Here is a 13,459-nt window from a genome sequence, read left to right on the forward strand (position 1 = left end):
CCTTTACCTCTGCTTTTGGTGAGCATCCTGTCTCCACAGGATCCAAGGTATTTGAATAATCTGGAAAAATGATCCACTCACAGAGAATCATAAACACACACACCCCTCTGCAACCAAGTGAGTTGCATAGGGTTGCCAACATTTCATTGCCAGAATGAGGGACACAAGTTTGTGGGGGCTGGCTGTGGGGGACTGGGAGGTGAATGCAGTGGTAATCAAGAGACTGAGTCTCATTCATTCATTCATTCATTCATTCATTTGATTTCTATACTGCCCTTCCAAAAATGGCTCAGGGTGGTTTACACAGAGAAATAATAAACAAATAAGATGGCTCCCTGTCCCCAAAGGGCTCATAATCTAAAAAGAACCATAAGATAGACACCAGCAACAGTCACTGGAGGGATGCTGTGCTGGGATGGATAGGGCCAGTGACTCTCCCCCTGCTAAATGAAGAGAATCACCACGTTAAAAGGTGCCTTTTTGCTAAGTTAGCAGGGGTTGATGTATATGTATATGTATATGTATATGTATATGTATATGTATATGTATATGTATATGTATATGTATATGTATATGTATATACATTGATGTATATGTAATCAAATTATGTGCTATTGAATAAATGAGGGAGAAATGCTGTCCCTCTAGGGACCAACATTTCATCTCTGAAATGAGGGACATCCTGCGTCATGAGGGACAGTTGGCAACCCTAGACCATTGCACTAGAAGAAAATCACCACCCTAATCCAGCAGCAAGAACTGCTTGGGGTAATCAAACTCACCTTCTCCCCTTACCAATGTATCTGTTCGTGGCTCATTCCAAAAATGCGAAGGCAACCATTTTTACATTCAGTTTTGCCATCTCCTAACGCTTCTTTGTTTTATATTCTAAAGCCCCTCTTATGGTGCGGCTTCCCACTTCGCGTGCCCCTGCCATTAAAAGCAGACCTGGTGGCCCCAGTCAAACCAGTCTCGGCTTGCCTGGCTGGGACCTGCCGAGCACAGACAGAGCGCCTGGGAAATGTGGCTTGAGCTGCTTGGCTTTCTCTGTACAGCTCCACTCGACAGCTGCTTTTGCTGCTTCAACAGCATGAAACATTTATGAAAGCAGCAAAGCTCTCCCCGGTGAGGTTTGGAATTGCTTTAGCTGGAGGCTGGGAAAGTGCAGGGCCGGGGAGGGCAGGAGGAGCGCGGAGAGGCACGCAAGACAGCAAGCGATGTCCTTGACATCCTTCTCTGGGGGATATGTGCCTCGCCTCCCCTCTAGCCTTCTCTCTCCCAAGTCAAGGACTGCCTGGTGTATTTGAGATGCTTTGTGCACAGAGCTGTGCTTTTTAATGCGAGCTGCACCCATCAGAGTAGGAAGTGGTGTGGTTAAGAAGGGGCCAGGGCCACACACCTGCTGCAGGTATGGACAGTCAGTTTTCCTGAGGGGCTGTTTTTAAAGAGAGGAGAGGAGGAGAGAGGCTGTATTTACCTGAATCCAGAGCTAGATTCCCCCACCCCACCCAGGGGATTTTTCATGTTAGAAATCAGCAGACCATCTTAAATCCTGGGTCTTCTTCCTCCTGGGTAAATAAGGGTATAACCTGTATTTAACCTCTATTTTTTCAAGAGGCTCTTGTATCTTGTATTCAGAGTCATCTTGCATTTGGATAAATACCATATTTTTAAAAAATCTGTGTTTTAAAATAAATTGTTTGTTTGTTTTTTGTTAGCCAACCTGAGCCTAAGCAGACATCATAATCCTATGTATATGTTTTTATTTTAAAATATTTTTGACCCTCATTCAAGGTGGTCAACAAGCAAAACTAATACAAAACAGCTCATTAAAAATATCACAATAAATTAAGCAATGGAAAGGCAGCTAAAATCAGGCCACAGTTCATGGGTGAAAACCCAACCACCCAACCACCACTACCCACCAGCGAGGCGTCTGCCTACCATGTTTATATCTCATCCAGCAGGGAGCTCAGGGCAGTTGACATGGGGTGGCCACAGGGTCAGGCCTAGACCTCCTTAGCTTCAGCCATGGGGCTGTATCATATGCCCTCAGACTAGGCTCTGGGACATACTGCCATGAGCAACCTAAAAACTACCAAATGTATGGCTTGTGACCTATGACTTGGCAGGATAAAGTCCAGAATGCATAATTATCTCTCTGTCCTGTCCTATCTATCTATCCATCCATCCATTCATCCATCCACTGACACACCGTCATCTATTTTAATGTCCCCATCCCTGTGAAACCTCCCACTTATCATTTGCTGATGGTGTTGTTCCAATTCCCTCCTGGATGCTAGAATTGGGCATTGGGCATTGCATCTTCCAAATGAGCCAATAGGAGTGGGTTCTGGAGCTGACCACGCTCACCTCCTCAAAGGTGTTCCCCTAATGGAAGAAGGAATCTGGATACCAGGGTAGTGAAAGAGCCCAGCTGGCCGGCCTCCTCCTGGGTTCCCCCTCCTCACCTACTACAGGCAGGGAGGTGGGAGGGGGTGCCCTCTTTTCCTTTGCCCACCTGGGCTCCTCCAACCCTCCCCACCTCCCTGCAGGGAGACCGCTTGCTTACTCAGGCACACGGAAGGAAGCTCGGCACTCTGAGTCCGGTCTCTTTCATTTGTCACTACCGGTGCCCCAGCTTGATTCCTCACAGCCTACGTGAAGAAGCACGGGAGTTTCCCTCTCTCCTCCCCCCCCCCGCCATCCTTGTGTGGGTTTCCACTTGCATGCATTCCCCACTAAGCCAGCATCTGCTTCTTGCTCTCAAGCAGGTGCCGATCGGCGCTCAGCCACTGGCACCAGGGTGGCCCTCCTTAAGCAGCCTCCAGGAAGTTGGGGGCCGCCCCCCACCTCTCCTGACTGGCCTGCTGCTCTTCCAGACGTTGGGGCACCCTTTAGTTATAGGAGCACCTGTTCTCTCACCTCTCCACATGCACTGCCTTCCTTTTTCTCTGTTCTTAAGAGGTTGGTGGCTCCCTGTCTCTCAAGAAGTAGCGGCTCATCCCAACGAGCTGGGGGGGGGGGGCGCCAAAGGAAGCGCAGCTGCCTCTTCCTCCCAGCCGCAGCTCAGGGGGCTCCTCTCTCTCCCACCCCGCCCGAGAGCTGTGCGGCCTTCAGGCTTGTCATTCATCAGGTAGAGCTACGCAGTTAACCATGCAGCTCGACCTGACGAATGGCCAGCCTGCAGGCAGTGAGGCTCATGGGTGGGGTGGGAGAAAGAGGAGCAACCTAAGCTGCTGCCAGGAAACAGAGACAACTGTGCCTCTTTTGGCGCCCCCCTGCTCCCCCCCCCACCAGGAGGCCAGGAGGTCGTTTATTTGGTGTGTCCTAAAGAAGTTCCTGTTATTGCCTTTAATTTGCTGATAATCAAACTTAGCAAGGATGACCTGAGTTTTGGAGGGCAGGTCTATCAATGGCTACTAGTCTGGTGGCTGTGGGCCACCTGCAGCCTCAGAGGCAAGAGGCCTCCAAATCCCAGTTGCAGGGGAGCAGCAGCAGGAGAGAGGGCATGTCCTCACCTCTTGCCTGTGGGCTTTTCAGAGGCACCTGCTGGGCCACTGTGGGAAGCAGGATGCTAGACTAGATGGGGCTCCTTGGGCCTGATCCAGCAGGGCTGTTCTGATGTTCTAGCTTCAAGGTCGTGAACCAGTCCCCTCCATTCATAGCAGCTCTAGCACACCGAGTTATTTTGTTTTTTAAACCGACTTGGTTAATGGGGATGATTCATGTTATTTATTCATGCATTTCATATTTGCACAGTGCCCTCAATATATGAATTTGACAAATATTTTATACTAGTAATTTGAAGCCCGTTATAATAACGGGCGCTAGCCCATGTATTTCCCCCCGCCGACGACGACGACGACCGGCCACGCACTCTCCCAGCTGCTTTTTCATCCAAACCGCCCCGCCCCCCATGTTTAAGGGCCAAATCGGCCCATGCACTTACCCCCGCCCTCCGCAGTGCAGAGAAAAGGGGCCTGACGGGGCCAGGGCGCCGCCGCCTCGCCCATACTTCCGCGGCAGCGGCCACCGCCATCGGGGCCAGTCGGCCCGCCGCGGCCGCCGCTGCCTCACCCACACTCATTGTCACCGTGGCGGTGGTGGCCACCATCGGGGCCAGTCGCCCCGCCGCAGCCACCGTCACCTCTGTCTGAGGCCGCGGCTCTGCCGCCGCCTCGCCAGCATTCTGCTCCCGTTGGCAGCGGCCGCTTCTCCTAGGCCACCACTTCTCGGGCTCCAACATGTCCGCCGGAGTCTGGGCAGCCGTGTCTTTTTGGGCCGATCTGGGCATGCGCTCTGCGCATGCCCAGAATGGCCCAAAAAGACACGGGCAGCACGGCCACACGCTTAAGGCTTTTATGGTATAGGATACTTTTTCCCCCAACAAGAGTTCCCAAAGCGGTTTACCTAGATATAAATAAGTAACGAAAGATGGCTCCCTGTCCTCAAAGGGCTCACAGTCTAAAAAAGAAAGATAAGATAGACACCAGCTGCAGCCACTGGAGGGAAGCTGTGCTGGGGACGGAGAGGGCCAGTCGCTCTCCCCTGCTCAATAAAGAGAAGCCCCACTGTAGAAAGGTGCCTCTGTGCTCCGTTTGCAGGGGTGCTTTTCAGAGAAAAGCAAAGAAGGATGGTCCCCCTGCCCCAAGAAGCTTAGAATGACCGTGAGGAACAAAACAGAGGGAAAGATGGAAAGTGACAGGCAAGGTCGCAACAGGACCATGGCACGTGCCTGGGCTCAATGTCGGTTTGTGGCACGGCGTGATCTGGCCCCTTTTCCTTCTGGGTTGCTCTCCTTGCCCAGAAGAACTTGGCCCCACACAGGGAGCTGTGTCAGGCCCACACTGCCCGGCTTGTGTCTTCTTGGAGCTGCCTGGGGCACCACCACCACCTCCCCCTGGCGTGACCTGCTCTGCTCTCTCTCTTCCCCTCAGGGGTGATTGTCCTGTTCTGCAGGCAATACGACATCATCAAGGACAACGAGCCAAACAACAACAAGGAGAAAGCCAAGAGCACGTCCGAAAACAGCACCCCCGAGCACCAGAGTGGGGGGCTCCTGCGCAGCAAGGTGAGGAGGGGGCCGGGCTGGCTGCGGGGAGGGGAGTCGAGGCCACCCACCATCTCCAGATGCAGCCTTGGGCCTGATGGAAGCCGGACACCCATGACGCGGTGGTGGTTCTGCTTTATGCACATATTGCATTTCAACAGAAAAGTCCCCAGAGCAGTTTACGGAGGGAGGGAGGGAATGGAAAAGGCTCCGGGTAGATCCAGGCTCTGGGAGGGATGCCCAGGGACAGGGACAGCTGTTGCTCTTGCACTGCGATACCAGAAAGCCCCTGTTTTGAGCAGCGTTTCGGCGGCGTTGATCCATCTCCTCCTAACAACTCCCGATAAAGGAGGGCTGGGGAATTGTATAGATCTCCCCGTTGCAAGTCCATGTCAGACCAGAGAAGCAGATATCATGCCAGCCCCTTTGTTTGTCTACATTTATTTACCCTGTTAAACAGTTTGCATGAATCAGTGCTTGCCAGCCTTTGAACCGGAACGTGGGGAGGGAGGTGGAGACCATGGCTGAGCTCTGGGTAAAAGAGGTGCATGGGATGCTGCCATCTTCTGAGTCAGACCATTGATCCACGGAACTCATGTTATCTCCACTGACCAGCAGCAGCTCTCCAGAGTTTCAGGCAGAGTTTCAGCTATGAATCCATCCACGTGCAACCCCAAGAGTGAATGTTTCCCACTGACTCTCTATAAGTAGTCATGAGAGACAAAAGACTTGGCTTTTACGGCTGCAGTGAAAGCGCAACATTCAGGAAAGCAGCCTGGAATACCGGTGAGGGGGCAGACCGACACAGGACACCCACACACCCCAGTTACACCCCAAAATTCCAAGTTTCACCTGGATTTTAAGCATCTCATCCAGCTTGCTTAGCCCACCCAGATTCTCCCAGATTCCAGCTTTCTCTTCTTTTTTTTAAAGCCAAGCTCTAGCCCTTGTAGAAGCGGAGTTATGGAGCAAAACATGCAGTCACTCTTCTGCCCAGAAATTATTTTCCAGCCAATTTACATAATATGCAAATTAGGCACCCACATTTGGAAAGCCAGAAAATGGCAACCCTAGGCATGCCTCTAGCCCCAACCTTGGACCCCCCAGATGTGGCTGGACTACAACTGCCACCACCCCCAACCACAATGGTATTTAGCGATTGTGGCTTGGGATGATGGGAACTGTAGTCCAACAACCTCTGGGGGGGGGCAAGGTTGTGAGCATCTACTGCATCCAGTCATCCGTCTTTAATCCCCCTCTGCTCCAAACGTCGTGATGAGGCTCCTGTCTTTCCCTGACCCAGTAGACTCTCCTCCTTGCCAGCCACAATCTTGTCAGCGTTAGACAGGTCTGCTCCACATTCTGCAAACTCTGCAGTCTTAGGAATTAGGCACACTTTGGTGCCATTCCCCTTCGTCTCTAGCAAAAGCCATGTCAGGACGCACACAGAAGAGCTCCACCGCACTGGGCAACCCTCCAGGTCTCCACTGAGTGACTCATGGAGATGATTTAGAAGTGGCAGCGGCAGGGGCTGCAGCTCCGAGGGACATCACTTGCTTTGCATGCAGGAGGTCCCAGGCTGAAACCCGGAGAGACTCCTGTCTGAAGCCTGGGAGAGCCACAGCCAGGCCGTGCATAGAATCCTGAGCTAGGCAGACCAAATGGCCATGGAATGCATGGAGTTTCTGAATGCATGGAATTCCCATAGCCATTGGCCGGAATTTTCCATGGCCATGGCCGGAATGGATGGAATTCCCATGGCCATTGGGGAAGACCCAGTGCATTTCCTTTCGTTCCTTTTAGGATGAGGCTGTAACTCAGTGGAAGAGCATCTGCTTTGCTTGCAGAAGGTTCCTGGTTCAATCCCAGTCAGTGTACAGAATCTTCATTGTAAGGCCCAGGAGCCAGTGGCAGCCCCCATCCGCCCTAGGTTTCCTAACTAATTCTTGATTGGGCTTGTGTATATGCATGGTACAATCCCCCCAAGCTCCATGCGGAGGCAACCATTCCAACTCTGCCGGGCTGTGCCTTGCCCAGAGTTCCTTGAAGGGGAACTCCTTCAAGTTCCATGCCCCTGCGCCACCTTGGAAGGTGTGCAGGGAATGCTGGGAAGGGTTGTCCTTCCCAGCTCTTTCCTCCTCGAGCTCTGGAGAGAAGGTTCCAGCCTCCACCTCTCGTAAAGGGCCCTCCCAGCGCTGAGAAAGGCACGGCACTGTGCAGAGGTCAGCACGAGAGAGATGGCTCCCACCACGAAGGGGTTTTGCCAAATAGCCCCCCCCCCCCGATTAAAAAACAGGGAAAGGTCACTGATGTAAACAGAAAAGAGCTAAATGGACCAAGAGGCTGACTTAGTAGGAGGCATCTTCCCATGTCAGGCCACAGCAGGGCTGCAAGGAAATTGAAATGGGGAAACAAACATGGAGGTTCGGTGGCAGGATGGGCCCCAAAAAGTAGGTTTGGGGGGGCCTCATAGCTGGGTGGTCCAGGTACCCAAATTACCTAGTTGCGCCCCTGACTGGGAGGGCCAGGTAGGGCCAAGGTGGGCTCATGGATGAAAATCAAAACAGATGCCAGGGCCCTCTCTAAGGTAGCCAGGTCCCGATGGTGAAAAAAGTCGATTTCTATCACCCATAAAGTGGAAATAGAAGACACTTTTCACCCCCCAAAAGGATAAAAAAAGTCTCCACTTTGCATAAAATTTGCATGTGTTTATTGGTGGTCTATATCAGGGATTCTCAACGTTGGGTCCCCAGATTGGACTGCTGTGTCCGATCCAATCCAATCTTTATTACGGTCATAGATACAAACAAACAAACAAACAAACAAAGCAAGCAAGCAAGCAAGCTAGTTAGCTAACTGCTAGCTTCTGACTGCTACCACCACATGGAGGGAGGAGAGCTGGTCTGCTAAGCAGGGTCCACCCTGCTTGCATATGAATGGGAGACTAGAAGTGTGAGCACTGTGAGATATTCCCCCCTTAGGGGATGGAGCCGCTCTGGGAAGAGCAGAAGGTTCCACGTTCCCTCCCTGGCAGCATCTCCAAGATAGGGCTGAGAGAGATTCCTGCCTGCAACCTTGGAGAAGCTGCTGCCAGTCTGTGAAGACAATGCTGAGCAAGATGGACCAGTGGCCTGACTCAGGATATGGCAGCTTCCTGTGTTCCAAGCGGCACCTGCCAGACACACCTATCTGTGCTCCTGCATCACGAGGCTCTGCAGCCTGCCACTGAAGCAGAGCCTCCCTTCTGGCTTCCCCACTGGATGGATGGTCAGTAGGAAGAGGAAAGAGAAGGAGGAGGAGAAGCTGCTCAGGAGAGCAAAGAGTTCTGAGCCAACAAAAAGTTCCAGCTGCTCCACAGAACTTCGGACACTCACAACATATGCAAAAAAGTCGTTTGGTCTCCAAAATAGTCTCACGTCCTCTATAGAAGTCCCTAGTTGACAGCAACCCTAGCACTCTCCCCTAATTGTATCAGTCAAATAAAACTCACACAATTAAATGTTCACATCTGTGGACCCAAAGCTGCGAATCCAGTCCTTGAAAAATCCCGTTGGTGGGCTCCTGAATCCGCACCCCACCTTCCAGGTCCCATTTTGCTCTCCGCTGGGCTCTGCATGTCTTCTGCCCAGGAATTCCAAACATGCATCTTCCCCATTGCCCCCTCTTCAACTTTACCATGGCTAGCTTAAGGCCAGTGTGTGCTTCTTCCTCTGTACTATGGAGCACAATGGGTGTAAAATACCTCCCAAACCAGATTTGGGGTGACCTCTTACCCCACCGTAGGGACCAAGCTGTTTAATGCCAGTTTCCCTTCCATCCCTAGTTCTAAATTTCCCACCTGGGTTGCAATTTCTCAACCCTTTCTGACCCTCTGGATTCCTTTCTCTCTCTCTCTCTTTCTCTCCTAGTTTCCAAAAAACAAGCCCTCGGTGAATATCATTGAAGCATGACAGCCTGGTGGATGGACTGGATTTCTCTCTCTCTCTCCCTCGCCCGCCTTCCCTCCCTCCCAGATTTGGCAACTGGGGTGGTGAAATGTTGCCAGAGCTTTTTGGAAAGAGTCCGGCTCAGCGGCAGATGGAAGGCAGGAGCCTCTCTCTAGTCTTGTCCTGTGGCAAGAAAATAAAGGCGAGGAGCCCCAAACTCAACCCAATGTGGACAGAAAGAGAAAGACTGCAAGGACAGTCCTGAGAAGGGACCCTTTCTGTGAAAGCTGTCCGTTTGGCAGCCGGGGCGAGTCTGAAAGATGCCACGATGAGGAGATGCCACACACCCACAATTGCTCCTGTGTTGGTGGTGAGACTGGTAGGGGTGGTGTCCTTCACCTTGACCAACCCTGTCTTGCCCCTTGTCTCTTGGGAAATGTCCCACCTCATTGCTGATTTGCTCCCCTCTGACCACGGCTTGCTTTCAAGTAGGAGTCGCCAACATGGACTCTGGACACGGCTGCCTCCGTTTCTCCTCTTTGTGACCATGCTGGAGAACACTCTCCCGTTTGACCACCGAGCGAGCAAACCCACAGCATTGGCTGTAACTTCCATGCAGAAGAGGTCTCGCAGTTTGCATTTTTAAGAACAAGCAAATGTCTGCAAGCCTTACATGTTTCTTTAAAAAAATGAAAGCACACATGGCGTTTCCACCGGGGCCTTCGGGACTCCACTAGCTGCTTCTTTGGGGTAATTCTGAGCAGTTCCATGTTTCTTGTTTTGCTCCCAGGTTTAGTGTATTGTGTGTTGTTTTCCCTGCTGGATAATCGACCCTCAAACTTGTATCAGGTTTATACCACTTCAACTGTCAAGACTTCTCCCAAAGAATCCTGGGAATTTTAGTTTGGTGAGATGCTGAGAAGGAGAACAAGGTAAGACCCTGGTTGCTGGATCAGGCCAAAGGTCCATCTGCTTCAACATCCTGTGACCAGCAATGGCCAGCCAGATGCATGAAGGCCATGCCCCTTCCACGGCCATCTGTCTGCAGGATCTGGTTCTCAGAGAGACCCAGAGGTTTGTGATAGGTTAGATAGACCTCTCCTCCGTGATTTTTCTCTAATCTAGGAGTACTCAAGATGGTGTCCTCAGATGTTGTTGGACTATAAATCCCATCAAAGGCCATCATGGCTGGGGATGATGGGACTTGTAGTCCACCAACATCTGGGGAACCAAACTTGAGCGCCCCTTCCTCACACCCTTTTTAATTCCAGTGGCCATCACTAAAAGGCCATGAGAACCATAAATTCTACTGTGTGGAGAAATCTTTCCTTTTGCCTGTCCTCCAGTCTTTCTTTGGTGCTTTCAATTAATTTCATTGGACATCCCCCAGTTCTAGAATTTTGAGAGAGGGCAAGAAATTCTGTGCAATGATCAGCAGCCCTGCCCACAGCAATTACAATTCCCAGTTCCCTGGAAAGAAGGAATGGCTGTTAAACCAGTACAAATACTCCCTTACAGATTACGATTTCTTTCCACTATTTCTCAGCAAGGAATTTTATGTGATTCACCCACAGTGTGCCAAATGGCTGCGCTGGGATCCGTGGAGAGGCAGCTATGTGGTGCTACCCCCTGCCCCCACCACATAATCCCAGAAACATTTGCTGGGCTGAGTTTTCCCTGTCCCTAGGAACGTCAGGCACATGAGAGACCCATGGAGCAGACTAGAGGAAGAAAAATGTCTCAAGTAGATTATCTCTCAAATTGACCTGCCAAAGGTTCGAACAAATGCATTGCTTAACTCATTGTCATTTTTAGACGCTGTTGGAGTCACAAGTGTTTTGGAACAGAAGAGTATAAAAGAGTGGGTTTTTTGGTCCAATTAACCTCATTGTTTTGCAGTGTCCCTCAACGGGGCTTATTATTTCTTTCATGGTTTGTTTGTTTTTTAAATGCCTTAAAATGAACTTCTACAAAAAATCAAAATGTGAGGGGCAGAATACTTAGTTCATGGATTTGTTCTCCACCATTCCTCTCTCAAAGCAGCCTTCACAACCACCCTGTGAGGTAGGTTAGGCTGAGAGATTGTGACTGGCCCAGTGCCAGCCAGTGAGCATCATGACCAAGTGAGGATTTGAAGGAGGGGGTTTCCCACACCCAAAGTCATGGCCCTTTGAATTGTGAGGACTCCTTGTAGCTCAAGTTGGATGAAAATTTGCTGCTGCAGCTCAGCTCGCGCCCCCCCCCCCCACGCCCATTGCCAATGCAGGTGGATTGGTGGCGGGGGGCGGGGGTGGAATCCAGCAGGATGTGCCATCCGTGTAAGATACCCCCAAATGCCTCTCTCACTTCCATAGTTAGTTAATCAAGCCACCAGGTCTCTGTCCGAGCCTTTCCTCCATCTTCTGTCAAGGCGGTGGAAGGAGCAGGCCATCTTCTCCAGTTAATGAGCATTTCATGGTTGAATGCTGACTGTCTCTGTGAGTGACGGCGCTTTGGAGGGTGTGAATGGAGGAGGTGTTCCTTCACCAGGAGGAAGATTAATTCTTTGTGCTTCAACATTCAGCATCTAGATTTATTCATATTGCTCCAGTCCCCAGAAAACCATCCCATCCCTACTGGAAAAGGAGGCAGGCTTCTAACTGCTCCTTCTAGATGCCAAGATGGGTTGCCACATTTCTTTTCCTAGCCCTGCTCCTATGCCCTCATGAGCAGCTCAACAGAAATTTAACAAGGGAAACTTTGTGTGTGTGTGTGTGTGTTTGTTTGGCATGGAGATAAAACAATGGGGAAAATGTCACCGTTCACTGCTAAAGAACTGTATCACTCAATTTCTTCATGTTAGGCTCCTCCTAAAGGCAACAGAGAGGGGCCAGTTAAAAAAGGGTGGCAACTAGAATGAAGAGATCTCTAGTTCAAATCCAGTCTCAGCCATGAACTCATCACGGGTGGCCTTAGCTGAGCCCCGTCTTCGGAACTCCCCTCCCTGCCTTACAGGGTCATCGTTAGAAGAGAAAGTGCTTGGATCGCTCTAAAGCAAAAGTACCCAACCGTACTGATGGTCACTGTGGCTAGGGGTGATGGGAGTTGTAGTACTGCATCTGGGGACCGAAGGTTGGGAACTGCTGCCATGAAGCGCTGTACACTGAACCAAGTCATATTATTAGTTGGGGTGTCTCCCTGATGACCTCAAAGACCCCTCTTATGGACACTCACTGGCAGAATTTTCCTTTCCTCCCCCCCCCCTCATTATTTCCCTCCCATCTCTGCAGCCTTTTGGATCAGGAGCGGGCAGCCACTCACATCTGCAGGTGGAGAACCCGGCTGCTTCTGTCTGTGACATTGCTAACATTAGGTGCCTGTTCAAAAGACACACACACACACACACACACACACACACCATTCACAGGGGACTGAAACAGCGTCTCAAGCTTTAAACGCAAGTGCTAATCAACCCACTGTTCAGCCAGAGCCCTTGGGTCAGGTTTTGAACGAGGTGGCACCAGCAAGCAAGACCCAAGGTCAGGTCACCATCATTCACAAGAGTTGCACAAGAACCCCAAAGGCGGCATTCTCGGCCTCAGTCACTCCCTTTGATTCTCGCCTGGGAGGAAACGGGCTGGGGGCAGATGGTCTGCCTTGGGGGCGGGGAGGAAAGGGTTGTGAGCTGTGATAACAGTTTGAGCAATAAACCACGTTTTTAAATGTACAAATGTTTCCTGGATCTGAATTTAACAGGTTGCTTGTTCTCAGTCTGGCCTTGGAGTGTCAGATAATGTGTCAGCAGAAGTGCACCGAGGTAATTGGGGAGCTTAATTTTGGACTTTAAGGCTGCCTGCCCATCCCGCTTGCTGGAGCGCCCCCCCCCACTGTAAGTTAAGCATCATCCCCCTACGCACACCCACACAGGGGCGTAGCTAGGGGAGGGGGGGCCGTGTTCATCCCTCTTTCTGGCAGCCCCCCCAGACTGAGGGAGATAATGAAGAAAATAGGGAGGGGTGGAGCTGGAGGGCCCTCTTTCGTTCAGTTATAGCTACGCCCCTGCACACCCACACCCATGACAAACACAATATTTTTAACACAGGGGTTCTTGAGGGCACAATCAGCAACTGAACTCACAAGAATGTAAGAATATAAGACAGGTATATTTATGCACATATGCAGCAGGAGAAACATTTCCACACACAACTTAACAGATCCCCATCCCGCATCTTTCTTTCCCCACTTTCCCCCTCGGTCTCTAAAGCACCCAGCTCAGGTCACAATCACACCTGGCCGCCCGGCACAGTGCAGACTAGCGGTGACCACACCACCCAGGAGAGACTAAAGAGGATTTGTGGGGCTCCAGGAGGTGTGGAGGCCCTGGACCTCAGCCCACAAAACCAGGGGTCAGAGCACCACACTGTGTGTCAGACCTGGGGCAGTGGGGAGGGCTCTCTTTCCCAGGTTTCTAAGGGTTCCTAATCCGGACAGAGGGTGATTC

The 13,459-nt window shown here is 51.2% G+C and overlaps 1 protein-coding gene across 4 annotated transcripts in view; it reads left to right on the forward strand.

Annotated features, from left to right (window-relative positions):
* The window catches only part of FNDC5 (fibronectin type III domain containing 5), a 60,190-nt gene extending 47,501 nt beyond the window's left edge, over positions 1–12,689 (forward strand). For all 4 annotated transcript variants that reach the window (XM_053268849.1, XM_053268848.1, XM_053268850.1 and 1 more), the window contains 2 exons: positions 4,941–5,074; positions 8,962–12,689. In XM_053268849.1, the coding sequence (XP_053124824.1) occupies positions 4,941–5,074; positions 8,962–9,003 (176 nt within the window). In that variant the 3' untranslated portion in view covers positions 9,004–12,689. The remainder of the gene's footprint in view (positions 1–4,940; positions 5,075–8,961) is intronic.
* The last annotated feature ends 770 nt before the right edge of the window (positions 12,690–13,459 follow it).

Source organism: Hemicordylus capensis, chromosome 7 (genome assembly GCF_027244095.1).
Source record: "Hemicordylus capensis ecotype Gifberg chromosome 7, rHemCap1.1.pri, whole genome shotgun sequence".
NCBI classification, from domain to species: Eukaryota; Metazoa; Chordata; class Lepidosauria; order Squamata; family Cordylidae; genus Hemicordylus; species Hemicordylus capensis.